Source organism: Belonocnema kinseyi, chromosome 4 (assembly GCF_010883055.1).
Source record: "Belonocnema kinseyi isolate 2016_QV_RU_SX_M_011 chromosome 4, B_treatae_v1, whole genome shotgun sequence".
NCBI classification, from domain to species: domain Eukaryota; kingdom Metazoa; phylum Arthropoda; class Insecta; order Hymenoptera; family Cynipidae; genus Belonocnema; species Belonocnema kinseyi.
The window spans coordinates 52,754,611-52,779,808 of record NC_046660.1 but is presented as its reverse complement, the minus strand read 5'-3'; the positions used below and the strand labels follow the sequence as shown (position 1 = coordinate 52,779,808).

The 25,198-nt window shown below is 27.1% G+C and overlaps 3 protein-coding genes across 4 annotated transcripts in view; 2 read left to right on the top strand and 1 right to left on the bottom strand.

Moving 5' to 3' along the window:
- The window catches only part of LOC117171909, a 136,070-nt gene extending 132,038 nt beyond the window's left edge, over nt 1-4,032 (bottom strand). Inside the window, exons 1-2 of the mRNA XM_033359559.1 lie at nt 3,931-4,032; nt 676-711 (exon numbers count right to left, since the gene is read on the bottom strand). The gene's annotated coding sequence lies outside the window, so the exon portion shown is untranslated. The remainder of the gene's footprint in view (nt 1-675; nt 712-3,930) is intronic.
- LOC117171906 overlaps nt 1-16,428 on the top strand; it is a 432,989-nt gene extending 416,561 nt beyond the window's left edge. The window contains exons 2-5 of the mRNA XM_033359555.1: nt 791-843; nt 8,742-8,977; nt 12,279-12,641; nt 16,055-16,428. Of these exons, the coding sequence (XP_033215446.1) occupies nt 795-843; nt 8,742-8,977; nt 12,279-12,641; nt 16,055-16,387 (981 nt within the window). The 5' untranslated portion in view covers nt 791-794 and the 3' untranslated portion in view covers nt 16,388-16,428. The remainder of the gene's footprint in view (nt 1-790; nt 844-8,741; nt 8,978-12,278; nt 12,642-16,054) is intronic.
- Nucleotides 4,419-5,484, top strand: LOC117171908. Of its 2 annotated transcripts, none has more exons than XM_033359557.1 (4): nt 4,419-4,559; nt 4,634-4,998; nt 5,077-5,308; nt 5,384-5,484. In XM_033359557.1, the coding sequence occupies exons 1-4, from the start codon at nt 4,502-4,504 to the stop codon at nt 5,416-5,418; spliced, it is 690 nt and encodes a 229-aa protein (XP_033215448.1). In that variant the 5' UTR covers nt 4,419-4,501; the 3' UTR covers nt 5,419-5,484. The 2 variants fall into 2 exon arrangements, with proteins under 2 accessions (XP_033215448.1, XP_033215447.1); XM_033359556.1 differs by having other exon boundaries at nt 5,381-5,484.
- Nucleotides 16,429-25,198: the final 8,770 nt, after the last annotated feature.

Here is a 25,198-nt window from a genome sequence, read left to right as displayed (position 1 = left end):
ATGAATTTTGAAAAAATAGTTCAACTTTTGAATAAGTAGTTAAAATTTTGTACCAAAAAGAAGAATTCTGAATCAAAAATATAATCGAATAGAAAAAAACTTTATTGCCGTCGCTTTTCGAAATCCATCTGTCAATTTTGAAAAAGGTCAAACGAAAAAAGGGACGACCTTTTTTTTTAAATATGAAAATCCGATTTTCACAAACAATTAAAAATTTTTTACTTTTCTCAATTCTTGATGTCAGATTGATTAAATATGATTATTTTTAATTTAGTTATTATTTCAAGAAGTTTTTATTTTTCAGATTTTTTGTTATTTTCAGATATTTTTAGTGTCGGAAATTTATTAAAGGAATTATCTATCAGCAGGAATTTCAAGATTTGGCAATATGCCAAACTTTCGGGAATATTATTATTCAGTAATTTTATTATTTTCGGAATTTCCTATTTTGAAAGATTTCTTCTTTCGAAAATTTGGTGTCTTCCTCCAACATTATATGTGTTTCATATTTATTATTAATAACGTATTTAATAATAAATAATAAATTGTTAATAATTATAAATAAAATAAAAATAGGCAATCAATAGAACAGAAATCTACCTTACTTACATTATACGAGGAAGCCAAGTCTGGTAACTACCGCCACGGAAAATTATTCAACTACGTTATACTCACCACTTGGGTTACCATGTTGGTAAAGAAATAATCGACCTAAAACAAAAAATCGAAAATAGAATCAAATATAATTCTTCATTTGTTATAAATATTTTTTCTTTTTTTTTTGTTACAGGAAGATGACCCATATCTTCTTTTTCCTGTTTATTCTACTACTGATTTCTGTTGGTAAGTAAATTTGTATACCGGTAAAGAAATTATTTGTATTAGTTAGAAAAAATTTTTAAAATCCTTAATTTAATATTTAATTTAATTTAAAAAACTCGGATTTAAAGTAAACTTTGATTCAAAGAGAATTTTTTAAAATCCAAAACTCTGTAACCCAAAGATAATTTTTTTTATTAAAAAAAATTCTGGTTGAATAATTACCCAAAATTTTCCTGATTACTCCTAAATTTCTTCATTTTTTTAAAAACGATTTTAATGATTATACTGGTTTTTTATTGATTAGAATGTCGACCAAGCCTTTTTAGGTTTGAAAATGTTATTTCGTAGCTTTGATTTTTTAAAATACAAATTTAAAGCTAATAATTTGTTTAATTCCTGAAAAGTATTCATAATTAATGAGGAATGAGATATACATTTCACAGAATATACAAGAAAATTTTGAAAATTATTATCGGGGCAATTTTTTCCAGAAATAGTAGGATTTCTTCTACAAAATAAATTTAAAATATTTTTAAAGAGTGAAAACAAAAATCTCTGGATTTCCTCGATGTCTTTAAAATCGCTTGAAATTCCTATGAAATCTCATAATACCTTTATTGATATTTACCAGCGATGTTTTGGATGTTTATAAAATTAATTAGTAATATTACAATTTTAACTCTAAGAATCAAAGGTAACATTATTCAAAATAATGAAGATTAAACATTATTTTTTTCTAGTTTTAAAAATACACACTATAAATCCTTTAAACTTTGTTTTTGAATTTGATTCTAAATCCCTGTAAATACCGCTGGAAAAATAATTATTATTCAGAAAACGGATTGACCTAGTTGCCTTATGTAACAAATTTAAAATTTTAAAAATTAAATTAAAAAATTCTATTTTTAAATACAAATAAGGGAATAAATGGTAGAAAACGTTTCGAAAATTGAGAACAATTGCGCTTTTTAAGTATTCTTGTACAATTAAATTAAAACTTTCAAGTTATCTGAAAAATATCGAAAATCTTATGCTTACTCCTTTTTTAATTTAGAGGTTTTTTCTAAACATCTTTATTTTTATAAAACGCATGTAATGAATAGGTTACGTGACCAGATTCCTACCTTGCCGACACTCTTTTATTTTCTGACTTATTTTCACACGAAGAACTACATCAAGTTGAAAATTTGGGATACTTTATAAGAAGCAATAAGAAAGTCTGGTCCTAAATAATTTTAATTATGTAAAAGGCACCAGAAAATTATTTAGAAAACAAACTTTTCTCATCATTGTAAACATTTAGGACCAGGCCCACCTTTCTTAGTGCCTTTTATTCAGTATCTCAAATTTTTTACTCGATTTGGTGTTTCGTGTCAAAAATAAGTTAGAAACTTTGAAAAGTATCGGTAAGGTAGGAGTCTTGTCACGTGATCCACTCATCATATGGCTTTAAATATAAAATTATAAAATGTCTGAGAAAGCTTAAAATTAAAAAAAAGAGTCAATTGGGTTTGGTTTTTTCACCAGATATCAAAAGTTTTCAACAATAATCATGGTCGAGCTTTCTCAATTTTTATTAATTTTAGGTTATGTTAGCGCCTTACATCGAAAAAGGGTATTTTTTAAATAAAAAATGTTTAGATTTTAAATCGTTATGATGGCCTTTCATCTGAAAGTGGTATTCTCAAACAAAAATCTTTTTTATATAACAATCGTTAAATAATCATTAGATTTCAAAGAAGAATGATAATTTGAAAAGAATTTTAGGTTAATTTGACGTTTTACATCGAAAATTGGTATTTTTAATTTCAATTAATTATGTTTTAAATATTTCAAAGAAGATTTACAACTTTTTAAAGATTTTAGGTTAAGTTGTCCTTTTACACTATCGTTGATATATTTAGTAAAAAATCATTAAATTGCAAAGAATAAAAATTTTGTTTTGTGTACCCAAAATGAAAAAAAAAATAGGTTGTGAGCATAATGTGTGAAAAATTCCATTTCTTTTCAATTTATCTTGAGAGGATTCTGACCCAATCAAGAAACTTTTTAGAGAATTGGTTTACGTCAGTATTTTTTGTGGGAAAATTGGTAATTATAATTAAGAAAAATTATATTTTAAATATTTCAAAGTGGAGTCACACCTTTTTAACATTTTTAAGTTATGTTGACTTTTTACACCAACGTCAATATTTCTAATAAAAAATTATTAGATTTTGAAGAAAAATAAAAACAATTTCTATAATTGTAGGTGAAGCTAGCATTTTTCACTAAAAATATCAATATAGACCTTAAAGACGATATACAATCTTTCACCGTTTTTGTAAACCAAAAATGATTTTATAATTAATTAAAAATTTTGTTATGTTACTTAGTGATTTTCATATAAAATGTATATTGATAAAAAAACTCGGTAGAATTCAAAGAAAAATGTTTAAATAATAATAGAATATGTGAGGCTTCTTCACAGGAAATAGTTATTTTCATTAAAAATTGTTACATAACTTAAAAAATTGAATTTACCTTTTGTGAACTAATTTTCTAATTTTTATTTGATCTTTCAATATTTTTCGGTTTGGACTTTGAATTTTTTTTGTGTAGCCGTAATTTAAAAAAATAAGTTATAAGCTTAAACTGTACAAAATGTGCATTGCTTGTCAATTTATTATCCCCGTGTTGTATAATTGAAATTGTAATAATTTGAAAATTCCATCCCTTAGAATCAAACCAATTTCAATTGGTATCATTTCAAAGTTTTCAAAATTGAGCAATTCTTTTGAAACCAACATATTATCAATATGGACAATTAAACAAATTTAAATGCCCAAATTTCTACAAATCAAATTTGCTCAAAATAAAAACGTGATAGGTTGAAGGATCATCAATTGTAATGAATTTGAAATTTATATTTATGTTAATTTGATAAAAAAAAACTACCTACTAACTAACGAGATAACAACCTACAATAACTCATTAAATATGTTAAGAACCTTCAACGTTCTTGACTTTTTTAAATGCTTCAAGTTTTAAGATTTTTTTAGTCGACTCGCGCCTTGATTGGCTGCCTGTAATTAAGTTCGTGGTGTTTTACGGAGAGTAATTACTTACCATCTACTCAGAGTTAAAGCCATCGAGTCGAATAGCCTTTGAATTTTCTTGTCAAAAAATAAAGTGCGTTCATTTTCTTTCATTGAGATTACATTACATTGCAAAAGCCTATAAAATATCTATATTTAGTGCAATATTAATAAACAATAATAAAATTTTATTCTTTGAAATATCTCCCTAATATTAAAACTGATAAAATTTTTTTTCTAATTGAGGCCGAGCGCTTATTGAATTAAATATCATAAATATTTTATTTTAATTTATATCCGAGCTTATAAAAATCTTACTCTTTGTCACACTGATAGATTTCTACATCGAGTTAGCAAATCCAATTTACGGAATCATGCTTCAATGCATAATTGAATAATTCTCTTATCACAACTTCATAATACTTTTGACATAATAGACGAGAGAGGGTACTAACTTTAATCAAAAGTAGTAAAGAAAATTGATCTTTTCTAAAACATTGAGTACAGAATTGGCGTATATAAAAGAAATTTTTTAATCAATTTCACCACAGTTTCTCGAGTGGATCGTTGTTACAAAGTTAGTGTTAATTTTCGTGTTAAAAATGAAGACACTGTCCGTTTTCTTGATTGGAAGTTTCTTCGCACTCGCTGCAGCACAATGTAAGTTGAATATTATTTAAATTAATTTTACTATTTTCAGTAACTGTTGCAGCGTAAATTATTTTATCTTTTAGATTACGGTGATGATTATGCTGACGATTATGATGCTCCTTCAGTTAGAGGGGCATTCTTCAAAGGCGAAGAAGTCGTAAAGGTTAACAAAAATGAAAACAAAGCAGCAGTTCCTTACTCTAAACCTAATTCTCCTGATCCTGTTGAGTCGAAAAGTATCAGGGATCAACGTTCTAAATCTTCTCGCAAACGAAAACCTCAAAAACCTGAACGTGTAAGTCAAATAATTCCAGATGTTTCGCGGGAAAGTCAAATAACTCCAGATGCTGCACGTGTAAGTCAAACAACTCCACGTGAATCTCCAAATGAAATTATAAAAATTGCAGCGCGAGTATTTACAAACATTCTAGAAATCTTAACAAATCACGTAAGAACCTCTTTTTTATTACGCTAACCCTTGGATTGTGGGTAATTTTTTAAATCCAATTTTTATTTTTTATCACAGACTGTCCAAGGTATAAACAATGTCGTCAAAAATATGAATAATCATCGAGATGGATTAATAATTGTTGAAGCGAACACTAAAGTCGGTCAAGCTGTCGGTCATGTTGCGGAGAAAGCTTTAAGAATGTTTTTCAAACAAAATTGGACTGGAGTTCTTGCTCATATAGTTCAAGAAGTTACAGATCAAACAGTCGAAGCTGGAAAGGAACTGATGTCTCGTATTAGTACCTCGTGTGAGTTAAAATTAATTTGAAATCTAATTTTTCTGATCGAAAGATTATTTATGCAACTGATATTTTTTTCAGCAGTGATCGACAAGGTTATGAACTTTGCTGCTGCCTGAAATCTAAATCCGATTAATTTGTCAATTGTATTGAAAGATCTGATAATAAATTGAAATTCTGCACTATTTGTATTTTTTATTGCAATTTTATTACCCTTGAACTTTTTTCTATACATTTTTATTGTTTATAAATTTAGGGGCTGTATATAAAATAAATTACCAATTTGAGTGGGAAAAGGGGTTAAGCCAAATTTGTGGTTGAAGTCAGAAGGAGGGGAGGTAAAATTTGTACTGGTTTGAAGTTAATTTTATTATTTGCAAGTTAATTTTTTTGGTTAAAAAGTTTAATATTACATTTTTGGTTCGGGATTCATACTATTTGGTTTAAAATTCTATTATTTGATGTAATATTAATTAATTTGTTTGGAAATGCAAGTAGTTTTTCAAAGAAATTTTTTAAGATTAAGGACGATATTTTCGGCTAAAAATGAGCCATTTTTTCGAAAACTTGTTGCATATTTTGGTGAAAATTATTGATTTTTTTCAGGAAAATTTCACTATTCCTTTTTTTATGTTAAAAATCCAACTATTTGGTTAAAAAGTATCCTTGCTGATCAAAGATGCAATTATATGGTTGACGATTCATGTTATTTGTTAAATTTTTTTGCAGAAAATTAATCTCACTGGTAAAAAAATTAGCTCTTTTGTTGAAAATTCAACTTTTTAGCTAAAATGTATCTCCTCGACTTGAAGGTACAATTATATGATAAGCAATAAAGCTATTCTGTTTTTAACTAATTTAGTTATTGAAAATTTCCTTTTTTTTTTGAAAAATCATATTTTCGGTTCGAAAATTTATTTGCTCTATAGATAATTCACCTTTTAGTTTGAAATTCAAAAACTTTGTGGAAAATGTTGTCTTATTTGGTAGAACATTCATCTTTTTGATAGAAAATTAATCCTTTTTATTGAAAATGTACCTATTTTATAGAAAATGAATTTATTTTTGTTAAAAATTAATCTTTTCACATGAAAATTTCACCATCCCATTTTTAAAAAGAAATATATTCTTAATAAATTAAATACATTCAAAATTTTGATATAAAATAACTCTATTAGTACAAATACGTCTGTTTTGGATAGAATATCATTCATACTTGTTCAACATTTATTTTGTTTTTGAAAATTCTTCTTTTTTTATTGCAATTTTTTTTTCAAAATTTGCTGCAAAAGTATCAATTCAATTTTGGTTTAGAAAGTTATCTTTTTAATATGAAACTTCACATTTTTAAATAAAAATTCATCTTTCTTGATAGAAAATGAACTTCTATGTTGAGAATTCATCTTCTGCGGTTTGAAAGTGAACTATTTCCAAAAAAATTCTTCACTTCCTAGCTTGAAAACTTCATTCTTTTGTTCGAAATTCGTCTTTTGCTTTCAATTTCTTAATTTTTTTTTCAAGAAAATTTTCCAAATGTAAATTTTGCTATTCCATTTTTTGTTGAAAACGTACTTTTTTAGTTCTAAATTTATTTTGTTTTGTTTTGAAAAGTAAATTTTTAAATTGAAAATTAACATTTTGAATATTTTGTTGAAGATTTTACTATTTACTTGAAATTTATCTTTTTTCGTTGCAAATTTAATAATTTCCTTAGAAGTTTCACTTCTTTATCAAGAATTTTTTTAAGCTTCAACACTGGTTAAAAATTTATCTACTTAGTCAAAAATGAATTTTTTTTCGTTGACACTTAATTTTATTTATCTGAAAATAAAACTATATTATTTTTGTCAGCAAAGGTTTTGTTTATAAGTTTAAAATTCAACAATTTCATAGATAGTTAATTTTTCTTTGTTAACAATTTGTTTTTTTACCTAAAGATCAATTCATTCCAGTTTTGTTAAGAAATTCAACAATTTCATAGAAAATTACTTTATTCAATTAAAAAATCGTCTAATTTGCTAGAATATTAATCCCATCTCTTAAAAATTGATCTTTTTGTTTAATGATTGAAATGTTTTGTTAAATATTTATCTTTTTTATTGCAAACTCAACTGCTTGGTTAAAAGTTGAACTATTTTGTAGAAAATTCATTTTTTGAATTGAACTCTGATTTTACGCTGACTGAAAATGTATTTACTTATTTAAAAATTAGTTTTTGTTTTAAATTAATTTTTGGGTTAAAAATAATTTTTTTTTTTGAAGAATGTAATTGTTTGATTTTTGTTAAAAAATGTATTCTTTATAACTTGAAACCTTAACAATTTGGTAGAAAATTTCTTTATTTCCATCAAAATTATTCTCTTTGGGTAGAATATTAATCTTGTTTCTTCGGAATTCATCTTTTTGAATGAAGTTTTAGCAATTTTGTCAAAAATTCGTTTTTTTGAAAATTAAAAATTCGCATTTTCACTTCTTGGTTGAAAGGGGAGCTACTTGTTGAAAATTAATCTTTCTTTGTTAAAAATAAATATATTTATCTGAAATTTGAACTATTTTCTTCTTGGTGAAAAATGTATACTTTTAAGTTGAAAATTTAAAAATTGCATACCAAATTCTTCTATTTAGTTAAAACATTCGTATTTTTGGGTAAAAAATTAAGGACGGCCAAAAAATCTCGAAAAATAAAATTTTCGACACTGTCAAATTTTCTCGAATATTTCCGAATTTCAAATTTCCCCTATAATGGAATTCTCCAGCAATAAAATTTTCGAAGAATAAAACTCTCGACAAATACAATTTCTGAATTATAAAAATTTCCGATAAATCAAATTTCGAATTATAAAACGCCGAAAAAGTTCATCATATTACTGACACGGAAAATTATCGACTTACGAAATTTCCAAATGTAAACAATCAAAACTTTTTTCATCAAAATTATTTGTTTATTAAAAATACAATAATGAAGTATTTGTATAAAAGAAAATACAATTTTTTAATGCTTAAAATTTCTCAAATTATTAGATGAATTTAAAATAACAAAGTATAGAACAGAATTTCTATTTAGAAATATATTTTTTTCAATTATTATTTTAAATTCGAACAATAATTTTAGAAACTTCATATATTAAAAATAATGTTTTTATAGAAATACTTGATTATAACATCATATATCACCTTTTGTCAGAACCTTTTGGGATCTGTAATCTTATATTTCAAAAGCTTAAAATTATTATTTATTTATTAGCGAAATTCATCATATGGTCAAAAGGATACATTGGGGGGGGGGGGGGGGGGGGGGGGGGGATAGACAAAAGTTCTCAACGTAGTTTATGTAGTTTATTGATAGGCCCTCATAAGAGTGTAAATAATATATTATAAAACTATCTAAAAAATATTAAAACTTATTTTCCTAGAATGTATTTAAGGTTTTAATTTTTTTTAGAAGCTGAATCGCAAGAAAATGCAGTTGCATCGTCAGCAGGAACACATTTAGTGGATATATCCGAAGACTTTGAGCTATACGAAATCAGCGAATATGTCGATCCTGTAACTAAAAATTATCACTGTACAGTTACAAATTCTAACAAAAACATAACTTTTGTTCCTGATCCTGCAATTCTAAAATACTTGGATGAAAATGGACCCTTATCTGTTCGTCCCAAGAAGCATTATTATCAGGTTACATATTTTTATCAATTAAATCCAATATTTTTTAAAGAGAAATTTGATATAAATTAGAATAAAAATAAAATGTGGCCAGAAAATCCAGACAGAAAAATTATAAACAGTTGAAAATTTCTTTTTTTTGTACTGGAGAAAAAAGCTCACGTTTTTCTGCAAAAATGTTTGATAATCGGAAATGACTAGAAATTTGTTTTTGTTCCTAGAGAATATGCTGGAATATTTTTAATTTATATTGAGAATTTGATTGCTAATATTTTAGAATAATTTTTTAATGATGGCTTTAATGATTCCACAATTAACAATTGAAATCCTTCCGAATCGATAATCGTTCAAAATTCAAATATTAAAAAATGGCAGGACAATGTCAATATGAAATCTTTCAAAATTGCTTAATTTCATTTTTACACCTTGATAGTCAGTTTTATACATGTAATCATTTTTGATTTAAATATTCTGAAATCTTTAACTTCGAGTAGGTTTAAAAATAATTAATTTTAGGCTTAAATATTGTTCATTTTTTGGTTTCTATTTTAAACGTACAAACACTTCTGGTATAAAAAATCTTTGAACTCATAGAATATCAAATTGAAGCACTTGATAATCGCACAATTGTCAGTTTAAAAGGAGTTTTATTTAAACAATTTGATAAAAAGGCATTAAAACTTGAATTGTTTTTCATCTGAAAATGTTTGAAAATGTTTAATATGTTAGATTCAGTGTAATAAAAATATTGGGAATTCAAAAGTTTACAATTTTGTAGTTTCTAACATTGGAATCGTATCATATCAATCTTGCTTTTTCTCTTTTCCCAGTTTTAATATTCTATTTCATTTCGCAGCTAAAATTGTCCTTAATTGTATTAATTTTTCATAATTTTTAACTTATATTGTACGATTTGAAATTTTTGAAAAGTGAAAACTTATGTTGCCCAAAGTAAAAAAGAATAAAAAATAAACTGCGTAAAATTGATACCTCTGTATTTAAATGATTTATTTAATTGTTTGTGGTTACAATTCAGATTCATGAATATTTACATTCAGCGCTGAATTTTAAAGTATTGACTCAAAAACGTAAAAAAATATATTAATTTTTGAACAACTTAAATTTATTTAAATAATTAAAATTTTGAAAGGTTTCACTATAAAAAGTTTCAATATGACCATTTTTACGAAATAACATTTTTTCACTATTAAATGAGGTTCGCATTTGTTTTATGTTCAACGTTCCTAAGTGGAAATTTTTTAATTTTTAATGTTTTCCATTTAAAAATACCATTTATTTTAAACGTTTTTCTAGAATCATTATATTTATTTTTTGATTTTAGAATAAATTTCCTGAAATTCTAGAATTTCGGAAGCTTTGATTTTGAAAGATTCAATTCAGTATTTAATTTAAAATCGTTAAATTTTTATGGCTGCCAAATAAAAATGATTGAATTTTGAAAGATTTAAATTAAAAACAATTTAAGTCCAAATAGCTTGCATTCTATATGATTAAAGCTTCCAAGTTTTAATCTGAAAATATTTCATCGTAAAAGGTTTTGAAATTGAAGTATTTTTAAAATTTAATCTGATCATGCAATTTTGAGATTCTTTAATTTAAAAAAGTGTCAGATTTGAAATAATTCCTCCGCATTTCGCCCGTAATATTTCCATTTTAAAAATTTTTCGTAATATAAAATAGTTTGAATTGAAATTTTTTCAATTGAACACTGGACAATGTACTTTTTTAAAAATTTTAAACATTTTCAGTTAATAATAATTAATAATTGTTTTGCATTAAGAATAAATGAAGGGAGGGAAAATAGGGTATTGACGGAAAATGAACCGTGAGGAAGTGGGGAAGTGAGGAGAAATAATGTTAAGAAATTGAAGGAGCGACAGGGAAAATTAGGAGAGGTAAAGTAAGAATAAATGAGAGACATATGTATGAAAATTAAGGAAAAATAAAGGGTAGGAAATTAGGAAAATTGATGGGATATTATGAGAGGGGAATCAAGAGAAAATGATGGGAGGGGATGTATTGGGAGTAATGGAAATTGATAGAAATGAGGGAAATTAAGGGAGAAAAAAAGAGGAGGAGTAACAGAAACACAGGTAAAAATAGTTGAGGGGAAGTAGGGAAACCAAGGGGAAAATAGGTAAAATTAAGTATGTTTACCGATGTGAAATGTACGAAAGAAAAGTATGGGAAGTGAGGAAAATTGATAGAAGAAAAGTAGAGGAAGTGAGGAGAAATGTAGGGAGAGGAACTGGGGATGAATTGGGGAAGGAAATCTATAGAATTTGAGGGCAAATGAGGAGATAGACTATAGAGAATCGGAAAATAGACTGAAAATTATGGGTGAGGAAGTAGGGGAAGTGAGAAAAAATGGTGGTAGAGGAAGTATTGCAAGCAATGGTAAATTTGGGAAATAAGAGAAATGAGGGCAGGGTGAATAGGCTTAGTAGTGAGAAATAAGGGAATAATTAGCGCACAAAAGAAATACCACTAAATGGTGATGTATGCAAAGAAAGTTGAGGAAGTGGGGGGAAATGTGTGGAAGGAAAGTAGAAGCAGTGGAGGGAATTGGCGGAAATAAAAGGGGAAAAGTGAGCGCAATTAAGAGGAGGGATGATGAGAAGATGTGAAGTTATAAGAAAAGGGAAAGGAGGATAAGTTAAGAGGTATCAGAGGAGGGAAAGTACAGGCGTGGCAAATTATGGGAAGAGAGGGAAGCAAATATCGGCTGGTGGGCAAGTAGAGGAAGTGAGGGAAAGAAAAGTAGTAGAAATGAGGAGAAAGGAGGGTAGGAGAAATATGGGAAATGAGAGGAAATGAGTAGAGAGGAAATAGGCAAAACGTATGAAAGTGAGTAAGAAATGAAAAAGAAAGAGTAGCTGAAGTGAGAAGAGGGGACTAGGAGAAGTTAGTGGTAATGAGGGGAGCGGAAGTACTGGAAATTTCGATGAGAATTATGAGGAGTAAGTTCAAGTGATGGAAGGTAGAGAAAATGATTAGAAATGGGGATGGGTAGGTGAGTAGAAGTGATAGCTGGAGAAGGGAATTGGCAGAATAAGGGAAAAGGTTAGTATCAGAGGGGAAGTATAGTGGGGAAGGTATGAGGAGGGGATGCCTAAAAGACTTATTTAACGTCCTAATAAGCTAAAACCCTTTCAAGTAGGTGCGCGTGCCCTTTAACTATTTTTTTTGTGCAAAAAAAAATAATACATAATATCTTTCATTGACTATAATCTATTTATAATAATTTTTCGGCTTGAGAATTCTTATCAGTAAAAATATTTATTTGATGCAGGTACGACAAATACGTAAAAAATTGTGTCAATTTGGCTTCGATCCATTTCGTGTTGAAAAAAAACCAGGTTCCATTCATAAGCGATACAAAAATAATCTGCGATTGATGATTTATAATACACCAGGAATGTTTCCTAATTTGAAAGTTGTCAGGAATGATCTTGATCGAAAACGAAAACGAGAACCGCAAATTTGGTTGAGATTCGAAGTCACCACTGGACCTTTAACGGCTGAATTTGATTATGATAATTATTGTATCTTAATTGCTGGTGATCTAGCTAGAATCCAGGCATTTTCAAAGATGCTTGTAGCTGTGAAATTGCACAAGAGATTAAATAATTTCAAGGACTCTGTAACATACAAGGTATGTTTTTTTAAACTGTAATATCAAATTGAAGCACGCTGATTTTTGAAGTATAAAATTAGAATATTACACCGAAACCTTGATTAAGGTATGGTTTTGGGCTCGGCTTGCAGTGGCCTTGATCATAAATCCAGACAATCTTAACATAAACTCTCAGGGCCATTCGGAAACTAACGTGCTGAGAGTACTCCCCAGTTTCCACTATGTCTCTACGCTGCTGTTGGTCACTCATGACTGAGCACCGCCTCTTTTTTGGGCCCGTTGTCTCTACATCAGAAAAATTCCAAGGACTGAAAGTCTAGAAACGCCGTAAGCCCAGGATTTTTAAATCCGGATTTTAGCGTACTTGTTTTTAAGGCCTAAAAGGTTTTTTGGTCCGAATTTAAATTTGTGCTGTGGAAAAATAACTTTATTTTTTAAATGAAATGTTCATTTTTCATTATTATTTAGTCTATAAGTTATGAACATTCGTATTTATTAATCGCAGGCTTCACAGCCTTTTCCAAATGCCTTTTTTAATCCTTTTCTCGTTTTTTAACTTAAATGCAAATATAATTAAAATATTGTGTAGTTCAAAATTAACTTCTTTGTGGAAAATTCATTTTTTAATATTTCGAAAATGGGTGACATTTTTGTGTTAAAAAATTTAACTGTTCGGTAGAATATTCCTCCTTTTAACTTGCAAATTTATGAATTAGGTTTGAATTTTCTTCTTTTTCAAAGGTAGAATCTCTCTTGGTTGAAAATGTAACTCTTTTGTAGTGAATTCTATGCTAAAAAATGCAACTTTTTGTTTAAAAAATCCCGTTTAGTTGAGGATTTGATCATTCAATCGAAATTTTGTTGTTCAAAAGTCATATTTTAGGGTTTAAAATTATACTATTACATAGAAAGTTTATCATTTGGGCATTAAATTTCTGTAAAAAAGTAGCCAATTTATCTATTTCGTTGAAATTTAGCTTTATGTTGAAATTTATATTTTGATGTCACAACAATTAATATTTGGTTGAGAATTCAACTATTTGTTTCAGAACTATACTTTTCTCGAAAACTTATATTGTTGATTTAAAAATTCAACTGTTTTTTAGAAAATTCATCTTTTTGTCTTTAAAATGCAACAATTTGGTTGACATTTTTTCCTTTTTGAATGAGAAGTCTTTTCGACGAAAATTCATCCCATTTAGTAGAATTTCAATTTTTTTTAAATTTAAATCTCTATTTTTTGAAGTAACATCTATTACATTTTTTTGCAAATTAAATGGAATGCTTGAGATTGGAACTGATTTGTTTAAGATTATTTTGTTTGTATAAGATTCATTATATTGGGTAAAAACTTTTTTGCCTTTTTTGGCAGAAAATTAATCTTCTTGGTTTTAAATTTATCTTTTGTGATGAATATTCAACTATTTTGTTAAAATTATATTTATGTTCATTTCTTTTGGTGAAAATGTAATATTATATTTTTTTGTTTCGATTTTTAAAAAAATGTTATTATTTAACTATTATTTTTATTATAATTTGGTGGAAATTGGGTCTTTCTGGATGAAATGAACTGTTATTGTTTTTAGATTGATTTATTTTGTTGTTGCAATATCAAATAATACATTTTTCGTTGGAAATTCATATTATATTTGGTTGAAGATTCATCATTTTAGTTGGCAATTCATCTTCTGGAATAGACATTCACCTATTTCCTTGGAAATTTATCCTTTTTTGGAAAATTATTTTTTTTTCTTCTGGAAAATTTAACATTTTTGTCAAAACTCATCTTTCTTTCCTAAATGAAAAACGTTTCTAATTTGACAATTTATCTGTTTTAGTAAAAATAGTATTTCTTTATGAGAATTTTCCTTTTTTTTGTAGAAAACTTAATTCATGGATTGAAAGTTGAACTTATTTCTTAACATTTTATTTGTTGTTGTTGTTTAATATTCACTATTTCATTTCAAAACTTTATCATCTTTTTTTTTTAAATATTGCTTTTCATGGTTAAAAATTCATCTTCTTTGTTGAAAATAGATCTATTTGGTTAAAATGTTTAGGTCTCTCTTGACTAAAATAGTAAATTAATTTATAAATTAAATGGATTAATAAATTACTTGATAATAAAATATTGTTAATAAATAAATAATAAATAATAATACAAATTAATATTAAATTAGTTAATAGTAAAAAAGAGTAAAATATCTTCAGGGTTAATGTAAGTGAGTTAAGATCATTCTTTTTACTTTAATTTTATTATTTGGTTTCAAATTTAAATATTTTGTTAAAATTGAATTGTTTTATTGATAATTTAACATTTTTATTAAAAGTCCATCATTGTCGTTGCAAATTATTCTTCTTCGTTAAAAATGCAAACTCATTTCTTAAAAATGCCTCTTTTTGGTGTGAAAATTTTGGCTTAAGAATTTTATCCTGATTTATGAATCCAACTGTTTTCGTTTCAATATAAAATTATTTTTTACCTAAAATATCAACTGATCCATTTTTCTTTGAGAATTCATGTTTTTCCGTTGAAAATTCAACCAATTTGTTAAAAGTTGAACGAATATGTTAAAAATTAATTTTTTTTTGTTGAGGATTTTTTATTTTAGTTTATTTCTAGTAGAAACCTAATTTTCCTGGATGAGAATTTTTCCTTTACTGACAAATTCAGCTATTCGGTTAAAAATATACCAATTTGTTAAAAAATAAATTTGTAGTTGCGAATTCAGAAGTGCAAATCATTTCAAATATTATTGGATTTAATAACAACATTTATTCGATTAAACTTTTTTTCTCTCATTCGCGTGAAAAATCTCTATATATCCCCTATTTTTGAAGAAATTCGGCCTGTGAAGCCTGCTATCAATACAGTTGAAAAAATATTTTCCTTGGCTTCATCTTGCAAATGTTTGTGGGGTCGTTATTTAATTTTACATAATTGGAAAAAAGTATTATTTTTACACATTTTGTTATTTCTACGGATATTTAAAAAAATACCATGATTAATATTACATTATTATTTATTATTACTTGGATAAATCAAGAGATACTGAAAAAAAATTCTGGAATTGCCAGGTTTTTTTTCGAATTTGAGTAGCCACCTTTATATTATATACTCAACTTCCACTATAAGACCCCTCGAATTAGGCCGTTCTTAAAACTGATAGCTTTCGCAGATTCATGATAAGAGGAATTGTGGCACCGAATAAGAGGGCGTGTTCATCCAAGCTTGACAAACTTTTTGTGGCCCGAACAATCTTCGCGTTAATTGCATCAGGTTGCAGCATGCGGACCTTCATATTTAGGTTTAAATTCCCTGATTTAGGATCAAGGCGAAGGCAAGCGACGCCCGTAACAGGTCTTATATCGAGAGTTAAGTGTAATCACGTATTTATTAATGTATAATAATTTTACATTTTCTTCATAAGATTAATTTGGATCTGGGAATCGTAGACGTGATTCTTTCAACATTTGGTTTCTGGATGATGAGGGACAAAACAGTGATAACACTTATGATAAATGCACTCAATGGGATTCGAACAGAAGTGACAGAAAATGGGGATGTTAAACTCGAATTTGAGGAATCTTTCAAAGAAGCCACTGATAAAATAGATCCAAATCTCTATTCATACATCTGGATTTTATCTATGGCAGAAAAATTCGAGATTATAAGGATTGGAAACAATTCGAAAAATACAACATTACAAACAACCACTGTAAATCCAAATCCAACGGAATTAAAAAGCAGTGTTAAATTCTGAACATTTCAATTTTAGAGTAAGCATCATTTGTTAAATATGTAAGTTAAAATAAAGAGTCTGATGGAAATTTGAAAAAACAGGTACCACTTGATCAATAATCATAAGAGACGATTCATTATTCGATTAGTCATAGAAATAAAGTTATATGAGGTGAGTATATTATTACATTGCATTAATTTCTGCTTTATATTTGTGTGACAAATGAAAAACTGGTGGAATACACTCCAAGTTCCATATAATAAAAGTAATATTTTTGAAGATGCATAATATTGCGCAATATACTAGAGTGAGTACTCGCGCACGGCGGTCCTTCCGTCGCGAGAGTCGCAACCGATTTTCGACTTATCTCTGAGAAACTTCTTGGGTCAGCAGTTCTAGGAATTGAAAACTGGACCAGCTTCTACCGGACCTGGAATCCTGGATCCAGAAGATAAGATTTTTAACGAAAAAAAGAAACTCGGAACCCAAAATATATTAGCAGACTGGCCAAAACCAGAATAATTAACTTTTTAGAAAAAAACAGTTAAATTTTTAACCAAAGAATAATTTTCTAGAAAAAAAAGGAATTTTCCATAAAATAGTTCAATTTTCATTTAAAGAGATGGATTTCATAGTGCACATATGAATATGAAATAAAAAAAATATATAAAATATAAAATATAAAAAATAAAATTTGTTCAACAAACGAAATTACATTGCATTTTGAAAACTGCTCTTTCGAAAAAATTACATCTATTTTTAAGTGAAATCCGCATTAATTGGGACGAATAGCTAAGCTACGTAAATTTAAAAAAATTCTTTTTGAACGCAAGAAAAAATCTTTTCCAGAACCTCACATATTTATATTTATTTTAAAATTTAAAACTTATTTTTATGGGTAGAAAATTAAACTATTTTGATAAAAATTTCCTTTTTTTTTGCTAGACATTAATCTTTTTACTTAAAAGTTAAGTTTTATGTTTCTTGTTGAATATTTGTGTTTTAGATAAAAATTAAATTATTTTATTAAATTTTTTTATTGGCTTAAAATTAATTTATTTTTGCTGTAAATTTAACCATTCCATTTTTGCTTGAAGATTTATACTTTATTTAAGGATTCAATGACTTGGTTGAAAGTTGAACTACTTGGATAAAAATTAATTGTTATTGGTTAAAAATTGAACTATTTTGTTGTAAATTAGTTTTTATTTGGTTCAAAATGAATTTTTTAAACTGAAAATGCAACTATTCTATTTCTGGTCGCAGTATTGTTTCGTTTTTAGAGTAGTCTTTTTTTTATACAAAATTAATCTTTTTAGTTGAAAATTCATTTAATGATGGAAGATTTACACACACACACACACACACACACACACACACACACACACACACACACACACACACACACACACACACACACACACACACACACACACACACACACATTTAATATATAACTGTTTTTAAGCCGAAAGTTAATTATTATTGTTAGTTGAAACATCTGCTATTATACTTATATTTCAGAATTTATCTTATTAATTCAAAAACTTATAATGTTGATAAAAATGAAATTATTTTGTTACAAATTTAACATTTTGTTAGACAGTGACATTCGTTGTGTCATTTGAAACTCAACTGTTTTGTTGAAAATTCTACACATTTTGTCGATTTCAACTTGTTTTTACTTAAAATAAAAGTGTTTTTCTTTTTAACAATCAAGTGTTAAATTTTTAGTTCAGAAATCATAATTTTTTAATGAAAATTCCACTGCTTGGTCGAACTCTAGGGTGGTCAAAAAATCTTAGAAATTTTTTTTTTCGAATTCTTAGGCACATCATTCGAAAATTTGTTTGAAAAAATATAATTATTTTTCGGACTCAATCTTTTTGGGCGATTTGCATGAATATTTGAAAAAAATTAGATTACCCTCTTTAACGCCCTTCATAACATTTTTTTTGTTGAAAATACATCATTTTTGTTTAAAAATTTATGGTATAGTTTCGGTATTCAACTATTTTTTAACAATTTTGTTATTTGCTTAAACAATAATTTCTAAATACTACTATTAAAAAATATAAACAAATTAAAAACCAAATAATAAACAATTTGCAACTGTTAAAGTAATAATAAGAATAAATAAAAAATAATAAATAAAAAAAATTGAAAAAAATGTTTATTACAAGAAAATGTAACAATTTTTTTTTATTAATGATTAAAAATACGAGTAAATAAATAAAAATGTATAGAATGCATTCATGCTATCAGTGTTTTTTAAATCAGGAAATAAAATTCTGGAACAGGTTGTTTGGAATTATCAGATATATGGTGGATAAATCATATATAATAAGACCATCAATAAAGAGTAGGTTTCTCATTGAAATTACAAAATAAAATTATATGCATAAAGCATTTTCTTTCGAGCAGACCTCCCAGAAAGTAAGACATATAATATTGCAAGTAGTTGTTAATTCGTGTAATTTCTCTTAATCTTAATCTCTTATTCTTCTCTTAAATTGCTAACTACGTTACCAATTTAAATTAAAATTTTGAAATTGTATTTTGTATATTGAATCAAGAATAATTTTAAATATTAATTTAAAATTAAATATTAATATCTATAAAAAAAAGAATTTTTTAGAAAACAAATTCCTTTCATCCCAACAGTTTAATTTTTGCGTGAAAAAGAAATAAATTTTAAATAAAAAATTGTCTTTTATTTTTAAATTTTTAGAATGAAAACTATTTCTTAACATAAAAAATCTAAAATTCTTAACCAGATCAATTCAACATATAAAGATAAATTTTGAATAAAATATTTGAATCCACAACCAATAAAATAAATTTTAAACTTATAAAAAATATATTTTCAAAAAAAATGAACTACTTAAAGTTTCAGATGAAGAATAATTTTGCATCTAAAGAAACATTAACTAATTTCAAACAAAACTATTCAATTTTCAAACACAGAGGTGAATCTTAAGAAAAAAAGAATTTTTCACGTAATAGTTGAACTTATAACGAAAAAAAAGATTATTTTCAACCAAATAGATAAATTTTTAACAAAGTGGGTAAAAATTAAAATATAATGATGAGTATGAAGAAAATTGATTTTTCAAAAGACTTAAACATCGAACAAAAAAGTTAAATTTTTAACCAAAAATTGAGTAGTTTAATTTTTGAATAAGAAATGAATATGTAAACAAAAATGAAACGAATTTTTAAAATATATTTAAATTTTCAAAAAAGAAAATGAATCATTAACCAAAAAAAAAAAAATAATTGTCAACAAATTAGTTTAACTAGTTTAACAAGTAGTTCAATTTTTGACCTGAAAAGATGACTTTTTAATAAACCTGTTGCATTTTACACCAAACAATTATATTTTTGACCAAATAGCAGAATTTTCAACCAAACAAAATAAGCAAGGAGCAAAAGGTATAATAGTTAACTTTACAACTGAAAAATTAATTAACTTTTAACCAGAAATTGTTGGATTTTCTTGTTAAATTATATTGATATTATGAAAAGAGGATTTCTGAATAAGAAATATGTAATATCAAAGTGATTATGCACAAGAAATCTTGCTTGAAGATATTTTTTGAATTACTGAACTAATTATTTTAAAGATTGCAATAAAGTATTTTAGTATTTAAAGCGAATTTACTCGTCGACTGTCTACAAGATTTCAAAAGATTTAAAAACATTCAAAAGATTTCAGAAGGATTTCTAATATCTTACAATATTTCCAAGCTTTTAAAATATTTCAAAGAAATGCACCTAAATTTTACAAAGATCTAGAAAATTTCACAAAAACTTTAAAGATTTCAAAATATTTGAAAAGTTAAATAAGCAACGAAAATTTCAGTTTAATTCAAAAAAATTCAAAAAATTTCAAAAGATTTAACAATAACCTTTGGAAGAATTAAAAGTGTTTCATAGGATTTCATAAGAATTTGATAAATATGTCACATATATAATTATTTAAAATATTTTAACGGTTTCTGAAAATCTACCAAAAATTTAAGAAGGATTGAAAAGGATTTCAGAAAAAATGAACACGATTTTAGAAGTTTAAAAAAAATTTCATGAAATTTGTGAAAAAAATAGTAACATTACACAAATAAACTGGAACTTGGATTGAATGAGTGCTGATTTACGGCGTTCTAATCCTTGTTTCCGTTGTGGTTTTGAGCTGAGATTTTTAACCGATTACATTTTTGTTGGCAAATTAAATTTAACTTAACTCCTAAGAGATTTATCAAGGCGAATTTAAAAAAAAATACTATCACCTTTATTTATACACAAAGTTAAAAAAAATTGTAAAATTTAAGACATTGTTACTATAAAACAGGCAATTAATTTAAAATGATTGATATCAGTATTCAATCCATAAATGAACATTCGTGAAACATAAACTAATAGTTTATTATAAATCAATAAGTTTTTATTAACAATTGTATTTTTGTAAACGAATGTAAATGATTTTCGAGTGTCTTTGGATATTCACTAAGTGATTTTCGTTTTTAATACAATTTAAAATAACATAAATACATATGAAAACTAAATGGAATATATTCAATATTGTTGTAAACAAATGTTATAAACAAATGCGCAGTTTGAGAAATTTTTGAGTATTTTAAGTATTTTTTTGTAAAGGATTTATTTAACTTGAAAGTGATGTTACAATAAACTATGATGCAATTTTATGACAATTTTGTAATTGTTATTAACATATTTTATAAACAAATGCCCAGATTAAGCAGTTTTAAAGAGACAAAGTTGATTGTTATAAGCTATACTATTGTACATAACTATTGTAACTATTGTGTTACAAACTGTATTAATATAATAATGGTAAGCCCAGCAAAGCACGTTTAAAAAAAAAGTAACACAAACACTAAAAAATGGTTCAAAATGTAAATTTGTTTGTAAAAATTTGGTATCACAATGAGCAATATATTCCGTTTAGTCTTTGTATATTTTTATGTTGATTTAAACAGTTTTAAAAACAAAAGTCGCTTAATACATATTCAAAACCACTAAAGTATCACCTATCATTGTTTATAACAATACAATTGTTAATATCAATCAATCAGTTTATAATAAACTATTAGGTTATGTTTCATTAATGTTTATTTATTAATTAAACACTAATATCAATCATTTTGAATTTATTGCGGGTTATTATAGTAACAATATCCTAAATTTTGAGATTTTTTCCAACTTTGTGTATAAATGAAGTCAACATTATTTTTCTTTAAAATCGGCCTCGAGGGATCTTTTAGGAATTTAATTAGCGTTAAGTTTGAAAAAAAGTTTAATTTGTTATAAATTGTAGCCGGAAATCGTATTTAAAAAATTTTGTCGTCATTTTTCCCCACAGTGGAGCAGCAGCGTAGTTACAAAGTGGCAGTGCTTGTTAATATTATATATTTCAATTGGAAATGGTGTATGCCACTGAATGTTTACGTTTGGAGGTTCTGGATTTAACACTGAAGACTACTGAAGCCCGGTGGTAAATCCAAATTCCAGTGTATTTCAAAGGTCATGACTGATGCCTTAAGAGTGACAGAGATGGTAATACAGCACACTTAGGGCTGCATTTCGCCTTTGGATGTACACCAGAAACCCGATTTAAGAACTTCTGGTTTTTAATCCTGCAATTGCTGGTCCCCGCAGTTTTTCATAGTACAAAGTGAGAGACGTTTGCGACTCTCGTTACATAGGTGACGCAGTACGCGAGTACTCAGCCGAGTATATTGCGCAATAGTATGCATTCCAATTGGAGACAGTTCAGGCGTCCCTGAATGTTTACGTTTCGATTCCCTCGATTTAGTAAAAAGGCTATTTGTAGAAAAATCCGCTAAAGTGGATACGACACCGTCTTCAAACCGGGAAATAAAACTTCTCGGCCGAACTTTAATCCTGTTGATTTGAGAAAAGCAGACATTGGCTCATGAGATATCGACCGATCCTTCACATTTCTGTGGAAGATACCTTTGGCGTTTCTTGAAAGTCTCATTCTAATAATTAGGCCTCGTAGTTTAGATGATAATAATAAATCTTGCTCAGGAAAGTTAGATTAAAAACTGAAATTTACGAAACCCTGATATTTTTTCGCAGGTCTTGTTCTACAAATTAAAGTAGGTGATTATGGTATTTATGATGCAAATTGATCAGGGAATTTAGATTGAGAAATAAAATTTAAGATACCCTGATGGTTTTTCAAATATCTTGTTTAAAAAACTTAAACCAAATGGTTACAGTATTCACGATAAATCTTCCTCGGGTAATTTAGGTTAAAAACTAAAATTTAAGATACCTTGAAGTTTTTCGAAAGTCTTATAATTCTAATAATTAGGCCTGGTAGTCCAGATGATCATAATAAATCTTGTTCGCAGGATGCAGATTGAGAACAAGTCTCGCCCGGAAAATTAAAATTTTTGGTTCCGGTCTTTAAGATACATCTTCCTCGGGAAATTCAGATCAAGAACTGAAACTTAAGACACCTTTTTCGAATGTCTTATTCTGATAATCAGGCCTGGTATTCCAGGTGGTAATAATAAATTTTTTTTGCAGAAGTTAGATTGAGAATTGAAATATAGGATACCCTGATTCTTTTTCGAATTTCTTGTTACTGTTCAACAAACTATGCCTGGTGGATCTGGTGTTTAAAATACGTATTTCTCTGGTAATTTAGATCGAAAACTCAAATTGATGATACCTAGATGGGTTTTCTAATGTCACGGTTCAAAAAATTAAACCTGGTAGTTACGGTATTCAGGATACATCTTCGTCAAGTGATTTATATTAAAAACTGAAATTTAAGATACCTTGGATATTTCGTTAGTCTTGTTATTGTGATCATCATGCCTGGTATTCCAGGTGATAATAATAAATCTGGTTTTCCAAAGTTAGATTGAGAACTGAAAATAAAGATAATTTGAGGGTTTTCCAAAGGTCTAATCATTCTAATAATTAGACCTGGTAGTGTAGGTGATGAAAATTAATCTTGTTTGCCGAAGCTAGATTGAGAACTGATTTTTACGGTACCCTGATATTTTTCAGAACGTCCCATTTTTTACAATTTAAAGCTGGTGGCTCCTGTGCTCAAGTTATTTTTTTCTCGGGAAATTCAGATTGAAAACTAAAATTTAAGATGCTGCGTATGCTTCTTTGAAAGTCACATCTTTCTTTTGATTAAGCCAAGTAGTCAGGGTGATAATAATACATCTTGCTCGGGCAAGCTTGATTGAGATTCATAATTTAAGAGACTCTCATCGTTTTTTAAATACCCCATTCTTCAAAACAAATCTGGTAGCACCGGTGGCTAAGATACACCTGGATCGATATGGCTAGATTGAGAACTAATATTTAGGGTACTCTGATTGTTTCTCGAATGTGTCGTTTTACAAATTAAACCTGGTTGCTTCAATGTTTCAATTACATCTCCTTATGGAAATTGATATTAGGCATTGAAATTGAAGATATACGTATGGTTTTTGGAATGACTCGTTTCAAAAAATTAAATCTAGTAGTTCCCGTATTCAAGACATAACTTCCTTTGTATTCCTGGTGATAATAATAAATCTTTTCGCGGTAGTTAGGTTGTGAACTGGAATTTAAGTTACTTTGATGGTTTTTCGATCGTTTTACCATTCTAATAATTATAACTGGTAGTTTATGTGATAATAATAAATCCTTTGCGCGAAATTTAGATTGAGAACTAAAAGTAAAGATATCCTGGTGGTTTTTCGAAGGTCTCATTTCGAAAAATTCTCGAGTCGAAATTTAGACCCTACTTTGAAGTTTCAGCTCTTGATTAGAACCTGCTTTGATGCTATTTAAACTTATAGCCCCTTCTTTAAACTTTTAACTCCTAGAGAGTGAAACATTAGAGTCTACTTTGACTCCGTTTCAATCTATAGGCCCTACTGTGAATCTTTAGATGCTAAAGTCAAGAACCTAGTTTGACGCTGTAACACCTCTCTGAAGCTATTTTTAATCCTGAGAACCCACATTTTTATAACTCAAGATCCTACTTTGAGGCTGTTTAACCTCTCTTTCAATACTGACCCTACTTTGAATATTTTCAGCCTACAATGTTCGAACTTCATGAAAATAAAGTAAAAATTTATGTAACTCAGGTTCAATTAACTCATTGATCATCCTAATAACTGAATGCACACTCAATTTACCATATATAAATAAGTACTTCTTTTCAATGCTTAATCACAGAAAAATATTTTCTTTTAACTGAAAATGCTAAAAATGTGTATGAAAATAATATTCATCATGGAAAATCACTAAGTATTGTCGATCAATGAGTCATTATAAATATTTTTATTAATAATTAATGGACGTATGTGTATTCGAAAGTCATGTAAGTGATTGAGAATCACAACAAATTATAAAAATAACATATTTTCTATCGCTAACAAAAAATATTATAAATTAAATAGGAAATTTGAAAAATACATTAAAATATATATTAAATAATCATAATTAAATTTACTGATTATTAATAAATTTTTATTAGAGTATTAAGGTTAATTTATTGGCAATATGATTTCGTAGTGAAAATAATTTTTACATTCCATTCATGAGTGTTCAATGTGATCGTCCAAATTTTCGATCTCTGGTTTTTAACGAATCTTTACGTTTCAGCACTCACAGAGTCTGAAAATCATACAGTTTCATCGGTGCCTGCCTGTACATCTGACTGTATAAATGTATGTATGTATGTATGTATGTATCTATGTATGTATGTATGTATGTATGTATGTATGTATGTATGTATGTATGTATGTATGTATGTATGTATGTATGTAT

Bases quoted from the DNA above. Each gene is read 5' to 3' on its own strand.
- LOC117171908 (XM_033359556.1), top strand. From the start codon at position 4,502: ATGAAGACACTGTCCGTTTTCTTGATTGGAAGTTTCTTCGCACTCGCT. The intron at 4,999-5,076 runs GTAAGAACCTCT...TTTTTATCACAG, and splicing joins TAGAAATCTTAACAAATCAC to ACTGTCCAAGGTATAAACAA. The intron at 5,309-5,380 runs GTGAGTTAAAAT...TATTTTTTTCAG, and splicing joins GTCTCGTATTAGTACCTCGT to CAGTGATCGACAAGGTTATG.